The sequence below is a fragment of the Lycorma delicatula genome, chromosome 1 (genome assembly GCF_047948215.1).
Source record: "Lycorma delicatula isolate Av1 chromosome 1, ASM4794821v1, whole genome shotgun sequence".
NCBI lineage: Eukaryota > Metazoa > Arthropoda > Insecta > Hemiptera > Fulgoridae > Lycorma > Lycorma delicatula.
In genome coordinates this window covers 365,827,870-365,840,011 of record NC_134455.1, presented here as the reverse complement: position 1 = coordinate 365,840,011, position 12,142 = coordinate 365,827,870, and the positions used below count along the sequence as shown (strand labels likewise).

The 12,142-nt window shown below is 30.4% G+C and overlaps 1 protein-coding gene across 3 annotated transcripts in view; it reads left to right on the top strand.

Annotated features, from left to right (window-relative positions):
- The window catches only part of LOC142317253 (uncharacterized), an 80,115-nt gene that overhangs the window by 22,239 nt on the left and 45,734 nt on the right, over positions 1-12,142 (top strand). For all 3 annotated transcript variants that reach the window (XR_012754690.1, XM_075353660.1, XM_075353658.1), the window contains exons 7-8: positions 1,590-1,836; positions 9,036-9,181. Coding sequence is in view for 2 of the 3 variants with exons in the window: in XM_075353660.1 (XP_075209775.1) it covers positions 1,590-1,836; positions 9,036-9,181 (393 nt within the window). In the remaining variant the exon portion in view is untranslated. The remainder of the gene's footprint in view (positions 1-1,589; positions 1,837-9,035; positions 9,182-12,142) is intronic.

The following is a 12,142-nucleotide window of genomic DNA, read 5'->3' as shown; positions in this document are numbered from 1 at the left end:
TAATCACAGTAGTACTCTGTCCCAACAAAAGATTGAAATAAAAAAAAAATTATTGTGGCCTGTTTATTCATTTCATTAACAATATCAGCTTGGTAAGCATGTTTTTTTTGTATTTGTGAAAGCAGTTGTTATTAACAGCTCAAGTTCAGTCTGTGAGGATAACCTTCTATGAAATTGTCTGGATGGAACAGTTTAAGTTCTTTTCATACAAGATTTATTAAATTTAACAGGATGGTTGTTCTAGAGCATTTTTATTCTGTCTTACAAAATTTTCATAAATAGTAAGTATGATATTGTTGATTTATTTATTGTGAATTACAGACTGTAGAAATTTCAGCTATACTCATATTTCATATATTTGAAAGATTTTTCTATGTAAAATAAATTTCTACAATAATCATGTTCATGTTTAGAAAATGACATAATACAATGAAATTATATACTGAAACGATGCCTTTCACTGGATATCACTCACTGAAGTCACCTTAGTGTGTGATAACTTTATTTTAACTACTGTTTACAGTTAACTTCAAGCAGTATTGTCATTTAATAAAATAAAGTAATAGAAAATTTATCCATAAATAAATAAACTACATTCTGCACTATAGTGAGTAAGTTATGCATCCCCATTTAAGGGATTGTAACCTTTTTGAATCAACTATTATTAAAATGTTATAATGTAGACAGGTTAACATTACATATTAGATATTCTCAAATTCAATTTACTTGTTAATTAATATTTATTTTTTTATGTATTAAAATTTATCTCAAAATTGCTTTTATTCTTTGTGGGAGCAGCCTATCCAGTTTCTGTTGAACAGATTACAGTAGTTTATCTTAATTGTTAAAAGCTGATATGCCAGCTAACTTTTTTTTTTTTTTTTTTTAAATCATGAATCCTCCAATTAGTAAAAAAGTAAATAATGCCCAAAAAGCTTTTGACTGGAAAAAAGGTGACCAGAGAATCAGTATATAAGTTTTACTCTCGTTCAATAATCTCTGTATGATTTAATATTTTGTGTTTTGGCTATATTTTGTGTCTTTATAATGTAGTTTTCTTAGCAGTCCATGTATTGCAAATTTAATTTCTTCCTTCAAATCATACTATGGGTTTCCCAAATCTGGCATGGCACTATAGTACTTAACCAAAATTTATGTTTCTCTTTCTATTATTGTTTAAAATTGTATACTGTATTTGTGTAGGGTCCCCAGCAAAACAGTAAACTACCATAGTTAGATAAACTCTGGTAGGTAGATTACGTTTTCTCTTCACCTTTTTATAATCATGATATCCTTTTCTCCATTAATGGTTTGTGGATGTAGGTCTAATCCTGCTAGATCCTGTATGCTAAGAAGGCTTAAATCATATCTTTCTTGCAGTTATCTGATGGGACTGTCTATGAAAAATCGAAAGGAAAAATGGTGTGTGTGTGTGTGTTTGTATATATATTATACAGATGTATGTGGTCTTCCTTGCTTCTTTTTTTTATTAAAAGTTGTATTAAAAGTTAAGTTGAATATGATTCTTTCTATAATTAGCAATAATTTCATATACAAATTACAATTTTTGTTATTAATAATATTTTCAGCTCGAACAAGAGGTAGGTAAAGTGACCCGTGCTCATGAAGAATTAGTTGCTTCATGTGAACGACGTGAACGTTTAGAAAGAGCAGCTCGTGCTAGACTTCAAGGGGAATTACGAAGATTGCAAGAAGTCAATCAAAACCTTCGAGAGCAAACCAACCAACTATTAACATCTCGTGCTCCATCTCCTGACCATTCAAGAAAAGAACTCGGCAAAAGAGAAGCTTTGATAGCGCAGCTTGTTACTCAGAGTCAGTAATTTATTTTTTGTTTGGTGTTTTTTTATTATAAAGGATTTTAATTTAAATATTGAATATGTAAATATTAATTAACATAACTAAATGTTTGATTCCTTGACAGATATATATCAAATTTAGGAAATAAATTAAAAACCCTTAAGCAGTTACGCAGGTATTCAATATTCTCTTTAGAATAATAAAAATTCTTTTACCTGAGGTTGTTCCGTTTCATAAGGAATGTGTTATTTATATTTGTGGTGTATTATCATTCATGTTTATATATTAAAGAGATGTGTGGCAAAATGTACTTACAGAGGTAAGGACATCCTCCCATTAAAGGAATTCTGCTTTCAGTGTAAATTTTTCATTATTCATGTTGAAGGCTGGATATCTAGACACCTCGGAGATTGTTAAGGATTACATGTTAAAATGTTCAACTATTCTAAACATGTGATACATCTACTTTTACATTTTAAGTATGTTAGAGCAGTGTTTTCCAACCTTTTATGGCTGTGGACCAACAAAAATAGGAAAAATATTTGACTGACCTGTGTCAGATAAAAATAAAAGCACAGTAAATCTAATGTTGTACAAATATAATTTTTAGTTACTGCGACATTTGCGGCTGCTTATTTTTTAGTAAATTTGATATACGTGGCTGCAGGTTTGTTTCTGCGAGACGAAGCGCTGCTCAACATCCAATCGATTTCTTGGTTTGGTTTTTATTACTGACAAGTTTATTCATGTAAATTGGAAGTTGAAAATACGACCAACAGTTTGATAGCTTTACAACAGAGAGATCGATATTCTTTATTAAGAGATATCCAGAATTGAGACAATGATTGCATTTTATGTCTGCATACAAGAGTAACATCAGAAGACAATTCAGTCAATTTTTCCATGTCATGAAGATCTAGTGCGCATGAATTTACATCTTCCAAAAAAGGATTATTAATCCTGAGGTTACCTTTATGTGGATCTTCAGTTTCAATTAAATAATGATTAAAGTTTTCAGCTAATTCCCCTAAATGTTGGTTTATTATGTTGAATATGGCATTTTGATTGATGTCAGCAGAAATCAAGAATTTCTAAAAACTGTAAACATTTTTTACATCCTTCTCTTGTACACGACTATCCCAGAGCCAGTTTCTTTTTGAATGCCTCGATTGTATTTGTGAGTGTAAAAATATTTTTACAAGATCTCTGAAGAAATATGTTAAGTTCGTTAAGAAGGCCAAATATGTCGGTCATATATGCAAGCACAGCCAACTGTTCCTCACTCAACCAATTGTCTACTAGGTCAGATTTTTGCTTTAGTAGGAACTGCATCACTTTTTCCCTCAGTTTGAAAAGAGATGTAACGCTTCCTCTTGAAAACCACCTCACTTCTGCATGTAGTAAAAGGTGTTTGTGGTAAGAGTCCATATTTTCCCAAAAAGTCATAAATAGCATAGAATTCATTGCTCGATTATGAATTTCATTTATTATATTTACCGCATCATTCATCACTGTATTTAATTCAGAGGAAAGCTTCTTTGCTACTAGGTGTTCCCGGTGGATACCGGTGTTCTTTGGTGGTTGGGTTTCAATTAACCACACATCTCAGGAATGGTCGAACTGAGAATGTACAAGACTACACTTCATTTACACTCATACATATCATCCTCATTCATCCTCTGAAGTATTATCTGAATGGTAGTTACCGGAGGCTAAACAGGAAAGAAAGAAAGAAGGTGTTCCTGGTGGATCATACAATGAGTGAACAAAGGTTCTGGGTGTGCAACTTCTTTTATTTTTATAACTATTCCTGATTGACGGCCAGTCATGCTAGCAGCCCCATCTGTACACACTCCAACGCATTTGCTCCAGTCTGAGCCCTGAGCTAGAAAATATTCATTAAGGTTATTAAATATCTCTGAACAAGTGGTCCATCCAGGTAAGTCAAGGCAACATAGAAGTTCTTCCCGTAAGACTTTATTGTCACTATATCTCAGGAAGCAAAGTAAGATAGCATGGTTACTTATGTCAGTTGATTCATCAAGTTGAATCTCAAAACATTTTGACTTCTTGATCCCCTCTATAACTTGCATTTCTATGTTTGTAGCCATGTCATCAATTCTTCTCATTATAGTGTTGTTCAAAAGCAGTATAGCTTCTAGTTTTTTAGCTGCTTGAAGACTTAAAATTTCTTGTGTGATATCTAAGATTTAAGGCTAATAACTCCTCCACAATTATATATGGTTTTTCATTTTAGCTACTCGAAGAGCAACTAAATAAGATTCATAAAGCAGAGATTTGTTACTAGTCGTCATTATTTTTATGTGATTCTTTTGAGATGACATCTGATTACGTAATCATACAAAAAAAATCCAGAGCATTATCAGTGTAGTCTCTATGTTTTAAATGCAAATGACGAGTCGGTTTCATAGTATCATTTGAAAGAATTTCATGACACACTACACACAAAGGTCTTGGTGATACTTCATTGCCAGGAGTTTCAACTAAACCAAACTTTAAATAATCTTTATCATAATGTCTAACAAAGTATCCTTTTTTATTTTATTTTTTTATTTCTACCATACATTCTGAATATTAACATATTTCTTTTTCTTTGTTTCTTCTAAACTTAAAAGCACTAGTATATGGCTTACTTTTGGGGCCAGCACTATCTTTTTTTGGAATATTATCCTTATCTATAATTATATTAAAAAATGTTAAAAAGTTTTGCTGTCTGACCCTTTTTTCTCTATTCCGACGGTTTTCAAATTTTGTCAACAAAAAATTTGCTAACACTAAACTACAAAAAAAAAATACACATAAGCGCAGTAAAATAAAATTTCTTACAATGTGTCATCAGCAGAGCTTAAGTAGTACTGACCAAAAAGAGACTGTTAGGAACTCAGATTCATTTGTTTTTCGGGGCTTGCGCACTTTCCCTATATAATTGACATGTGCAACGCCCGAAATCCTTTGAATGTGGTAGCAGCACAGCAGTATGATTCATTGTAAGAATTGTTGAATCGAGAACATGTAAAATATTTAATTATTTCCAATTAGAGTGTATAATTAATATGTTCTCTTTTGATGTATATATATATATATTGTTTATGTATTTAGGTTTATATTTTTGGAAAGTAGTTGCGAGGTTTTAGTAACCTTAGAAAGGACATTAAAACTTTTTAATTTTTCACGGAGCAGCGCTGGTCTATGGACCAGTGGTTTGGAAACACTGTGCTAGAGCATTGAATATAATTAATGTGGCAGTTTTTGTAACTGAGGTTTTTTTTTTAATAACTGGTCTGAACACAGTTAAAAAAATACATTGAACCTCGCTGAAGTGTTAACTTTTAATACTCAACTTGGTCAAAAACATTTTTTTGTAATATTTCATTAAATATAAACTAAGCAAAAAATTACGTACCGTTAATGAAAATAATTACATGGAAAAAATTTGCTTTTTGCTTGGCACATACAGGTGGATTGGAGTTGCTTGACCTTCTAGCAAGAATGAATACACAGTAGTCAAGTAATCTCTGTATTTTGTATGTCAAAAGCAGGTGTACCATAAAAAGACTTAAACATTTAACACAGCTTCAACTTTCATTTATTCCTGAGAGTTATTTTAAATTGCGTGTTTTAAAGCAATTATTTAAATTGCAATGTTTTAAAGTAATAGGAAGATTATTGTAGCTTTTCCTTAACCAAATGTTCTTAATAAGACAACAATATCATGCATAGTCGCTCGTTTTATAGTATGTGGTAGTGTTGATAGATGAGAACAGTCTGGCTGGTCAATAGTTTCAAATGATGATGAATCTTTAGAACTTTTCCATGTAGTCATTGAATGATGACCTCGAAAGTGAATAAAAGGCTATCTCAGCACATTTAAATTATATTTTGAAATATCCAGAAAACCACAAAGAGATAAAAATTGCATCACCCGTATTGTATTCATGTGTGCAAGAATTGCTAGAATTCAATTATTGCAAATGGTTTATGTGTTGTTTTTGGCAATATTTGATCTCTGATAATGTTTTCTTTAGTGGTTTAGTGGTTTCATCTACAGTGGCGTCATAAACAGCCAGAACAACCGATATTGGAATACAGAGAATCCTCATGTTTTCCATGAGACTACATTACAGTAAGAAAAGGTTAGATGCGCGATTTATCGGTAGAGAACAGTGAGTCCAGGATTTTTCATGGAAACAGTAACATGTGAACACTGCCAGCTGCTTATATCTGATTTTATAGCGCTGTTAGAAGATGAATACAATTGCTGGTTGCAGCAATAACATACATTGAATTACACAATGTTGCTGTTAACTGAGTTCTTTGGAGTGAAAGTCATTTGCCGTAGTCTCTGACCACCTCGGTCATCATATCTATCTTCCATAGAGTTTTTCTTCTGTCTTATTTTAAAAAAAGTGTCCAGAAATAATCCTCGCACAACTAATTGAACTTAAAATTCTGATATTAGCAACAACAACATGTTGATGGCTGTATAGGTGCAACCATTTATTATAATAGAATTAGTGTAAGTTATGGAACTATTTAGTGTTAACATATTTCTTAAACGTTTTTCATATATTGATTTCCGTGTATTTTTTTATATTTCATATGGATTGTGTAACTTTTTGCTGATTTTGTATATTAATTCTTTTGACATTATTAATGACCTAAAAACAATTTCATCTAATAGTCAATGCATAAGTAATCAATTACTGAAAATCAACTTATTTAAACTGAGAAAAATTTCTAGTACTAATTTAATTCATTAAAAAATGTTGGTACTGCCCACCTCTTGACTAGTTTTTATATCCACTTCAAAAAATAAAAAATACCTTTCTGTTTATAGATATACTCAGCATCTTAACCATGTGATATTTGGTATGAATATTTGTAACTCATTAAGTTATCCTGGTATAAAAACTTTTTTGTCTTACAAATTTAATAACAAAACTTTTTATTTATTTGAAACTTATTGTTTTTATGAATTGTTTAAGTTGTTTACAAAGTTATTTTTTATTTTTTTAATATGATTGAAAACTCATAGCATTTCTTTTTGATGTGAGGCAGACTGGTTATTGGAGGAGTAGCAGCAGACTTGATTTTACCTAATTTTAGCATTTCAGCTGCTGTTGGGCCCTTTATGCGCCCCTGTGTAAGACTGAGTCCAGAAACATTTAGTCCCTAGCAGAACATCCTCCTCCACAAGTACCATTAACCCCTTGTCTCCTGCCGGTCACTATATTAACCACTGGTAATCAATTTTTCAAATTCAAATTTCTCATGAACCATTTATCATAGAAAAAAGATTTTTATATGGATTTAATCACAACACCTTGACTTATGAGAAAACGCAATAATCATAACAGCCGTATATAGTGTAGATATTTCACAAGGGATCAAACACACAGTACTTTTGTTCACTGACGTCATTAAGTTGTAGTATTTTGGTATTTTTGTATTTTTTTTGTTTATTTGATTCTTATATACATTATTGGTTTGTTATCTTTTATATAATTGCTATGCAAAAATAAATTCAACAGAATAACGAATGAACATGACTTTTATGAAAGGAAGCAATAATTTTAAATTATTTTTTTTTTAAACCATACTTGTTCTTTATTCAAAATATTTTTATACATGTATCAAAAGCAAAACGCTTTGATATATATATATATATATATATATATATCAAAGTTAGATTTTATACTGGTTCAGTGACACAAATGTACGCACGTATACTCCTTTACCTTTACTGAAATCTCAATTTTTTTTTTAGTTACAATTTTCTGAAATATAGTGTTTTTTTTTTATTTATATAATCAGTTTTTATTGGATATAAATAAATGTTGTGTCAAATTAACCAGAAAAGTCTATAGTTTATATAAATATAAAAAAACAAAGGTCACTGATCATTAAAAAAAAAAAAATCAAAAACTAAAAAAAAAATTTTTTTATACCATATTTGTGCACACGCAACATAATCAAATATTAACAAAAATTAATTTTTGTTATACAATATAAATTAATAACGCATTGTTAACATACCCTAATTTTTTCAGATTTTTTGGATGAAAAACAAATCAGTAAAAGCGAGATAAACAAACGTTTACCGAAATCTCGATTCGTGCGGGAGGTTAAGGGTTAAGAAAACATTGCTGATTAAATTCCCATAGTATCTATCCAGGGAAGAAACGATTAAAGATAATTAATGAAGATGGTAAAGAGAAAGGACTAGAAAGAAGCATCTCTAATAATAAAGAGTAGTTTATTGTAGTTATTTCTTTTTTTGTGAAATTTTAACTGATCAAATGTGAATAACGTTTTTTTTTTTTTGTGGGCTACTTATGAACAGTTAAAGACATTTATTATTTATTAATGCTATATCTTTATTGTCAATTTTTTGTGGAATTAAGAAATTAGTTTTTCAGATGTTCCTCTGGAATATTATTTTAAACTTTTTAATAATGGTGGATAGAATTATACTTTACATTTTTTATACATAAACAATTAATATCCTGCCATATATAATGTATGTCTACTGTTCAATTATTAAATATCAGAGTAGAAGAAAAGAGTTTTGCTTAGTAGTTTTTTAACAAACAGGAAAGTAAGAGAAAACTTATAAAAATTTACTTAAACTAGAGACTGATTTTCAGTTGTTGGGTTGGAAATGAATCAGTCGTTAATCATCATCATCAGTAGATTCTGAGAAAGTAGGATGTATACCAAACAATTTAAAAAGATAAATGAAAGGAAAAATGATAATGAAAAAATAATAAATATTAACTTTTTTAAGTAAACAGTTGTTGCAGATACTGTAAATAGTGTTTCTAACATTGTTTGAAGTAAAATATCCCAATAAATACAAGATAGAGTTTAAAGAAAACAAAAAAATTAGTAATTCTAAAATAAGTTACCTAAAATAAATTTTTACTTTTTTTGGTGTTATTTCTCAATTATTGTTACTTTTTTAATATTACTTCCTCAGTCTCTACAGATTATGATTGCTTAAAAATGAAAGCATCGATCTAGTTTTAAATATTAAATATTTTTTTTATAAATTTCTTTTGCAGTGTTTTCTTATTTTCCAGTTTAAATAGCAGAGTTGAAAGTATTAAATTGAGACAATTATTGAATGTTGGAAAATAATTGTAGATATGTTTTATGATCAAAAAGAGAAATGATTCTTTTTCTTATTTCAGATAAAGAATTAATGGCTGCTAAAGAACGTCAAGAAATAGAATTGGCGGCACAAAGAGCTACACTGCAGGAACAAAGAACTCATATCGATATTCTGGATACGGCACTGACAAATGCTCAGGCAAATGTTGTACGACTCGAAGAAGAGGTAAACAATGGTTTAATTATGAATTAAAAAACATAATAAAATAATAATGTTTATAATTATGTTTTTGTTTATCTAATTACAAAAATAACAACCTTAACTGTGAATAATGATCATTTTTGTAGATAATGAAAGATTGTTATTATTGATAATTTTTGCTTCTTGTAGGGATTTCATATACAAGGTATGATCAATAAATAGAGAATTTTTAAATTTTATGAGCTGTCTATTCAACTTAGTTCATGTTTTTCCCATGTGAAGGCAGCAAGCACTGTCTATAATTTATATCAGTATTTTCAGTCACATTAGATGCATAGATAAAATTTGACAGCTGAGTAATTAGGATGTAATTTATTATGATATACGATTTATTTTGTTTGACAATGGTGGAACAAAGGATTTGGATTGAATTTTATATTAAAAATAGACTAATGTGATGAAGATGTTAGAGAAGGCTTTTCGCAAGGATTTTAAGACAGCACCAAGGCTTTACATGGTATATACAGTTTCAAGAAGGCTATGAAGATATTGAAGAAGACAAAAGTGTTGGACATCCTAATAGATCAAAAATTGATAAAAGTATTGACCAAAGAAAGGGCACTGTGATCAATAATCATCAAATCACTATTAAAGAAGTTACAGAAGAGATCGGAATCTTATTGCTCATGTGAAACAATTTTCACTGGTATTTTTGGTATGAAACGAGTAACAAAATTTGTTCAAAAACTGTAGAATTTCAATAAAAGTAACACTGCAGAACATTTGTTAGCTACATCGATAATGACTCAAAATTACTCAAACATGACAGGTGACAAAGCTTGTACAGAAGATCCAACCCCAATGGAAGCTTTTTGAAGGCCCAAAACTAAAAAAGGTATGCCAAGTTCGATCAAATATTAAACCTTACAACTCTCTTGTCGGCTGACAGCAGACACAGCCATTGACTTGTTCCTATCGCATGTTGGCTGGCGGCCTACATTGAACTTCAGTTCGGATAAAATATATTTTCGACATATTTTACAATTTACATCGTAAAATTTTGAGTGGGCTGTTCTAAACATGTATTATAATATATGGAATCACTCAATAAACTTTAAACAATTTTATATTGATTATTTGGAAGTTGTAACTCAGTTGAGTTTAATGAGGTTATTGTGTTCAATGTTTACTTCGCAGACGAGTATCAGTGTTCTGTTATGCTCTATTTAAAGTTATTGTTAACGTTTTTTACATCCGGTAAAAGTAACTTGGAAGATAATGGATGACATAGATTTTTTAAAATTAATATTTCAGATATTGAATCTATATTTAGTGATGAAAATAACCGTAACTCAAGTGATGAATTGGATAGAATTTATTTGTGTGTAGAGAATGAAAGTGATAGTGATTGTGATGAAGGTAAGTTTAGTTGGTAGTGATGTAAATATAACAGTAAATAGTGTGACAAATTCTGTAAATAGTTAAATTTAATAAACCCACCGGGTTGGTCTAGTGGTTAATGTGTCTTCCCAAATCAGCTGATTTGGAAGTCGAGAGTTACAGCGTTCAAGTCCTAGTAAAGCCAGTTATTTTTACACGGATTTGAATACTAGATCGTGGATACCGGTGTTCTTTGGTGGTTGGGTTTCAATTAACCACACATCTCAGGAATGGTCAAACTGAGAATGTGCAAGACTATACACTTCATTTACACTCATACATATCATCCTCATTCATCCTCTGAAGAATTATCTAAACGGTAGTTACCGGAGGCTAAAGAGGAAAAAGAAAGAAAGAAAGAAAAGTTAAATTTAATAACTCCATGCAGAAGTAAGGTTACAGGTACAAATACTTCCTTATCTGCTCACCCTAATTTATTTCCAATTACTGATGACTGATGTTCAAAATAATATAAGTATAGCTAAAAAGCAAAGAATCAGCCAAAATAATGTAAGTACAGTTAAAAGGCATAGAGGTACTGGTAGGTAATTTTTCTAATAACCCCACTCAACATAATTGGATTATTATAAACATGAAGGAAGAAGTTCTTTCTGTGTTAAACAAAGCCTTTTGTGTTTACTAAACAGTCTGGTTTTATTGCTCCCACTGTAAATTCTAAACCTATTAGTGAGCTAGATTTTATTCTGTTGTTCTTGTCTAATAAATTATTTGAAATCACCAATGAGACTAATAGATATGCAACTAAAAAAGATACAAAAGGATACACCCCTTTGATGATGGTCAATCTGGCATAACTGGTCTCTTGTAACATTCGATGAAATAAAAGCTTTTTTTAGGAGTACTGCTAAATATGGATTTTCATGAAAAAAGTTCACTTCAGGACTACTTTTCTGTAGAGTGGTCTCAGAAACAGCCATTTTTTAAGTGTGTGTTTTCCTGAAATAGATTTTACCAGATTTTCTGATCTTTCCATTTATGTCCTCCAAATCTTAACTAAAGAGGGGATAAATTGAAAAATGTCGTGAAATACCTAGACAGTATTTGATACCATCATATTTTATTTCAGTTGATGAAAGCACAGTTAGTTTCAAAGGTAGAGTATTATTTAAATGTTATAATAAGCTAGACTTTATTCCGACAGAAAGGTGGACTAAAAGTTTTATGTTTTTGCCGATTCTGAAAGTGGATACATAAGGAGTTTTGAGCCATACTACGACAAGGCAACTACAGATAGTTTAACAAGGCCTGATTTGCTTGCCACATCAAGAATTGTGATGCATTTTACACATAAGCTGGTAGAAAAAGTTCCGGATTGTGGGTTTTCCTTGTATCCTTATTGGTTCAATACAAGCCTGGAGCTAGCACTTTAATTAAAAAAATTGAACATCCATTTGACTTGAACCATCATGGAGAAATTGGAGTGGCTTACATGAAGAAGTTAACAATAAGGCTGTACGAAAACAACTGAAACTGAAAAAACAAGAACGTTTCTTCTTCTATGAACAAAATTCATTGTTTAGTGTG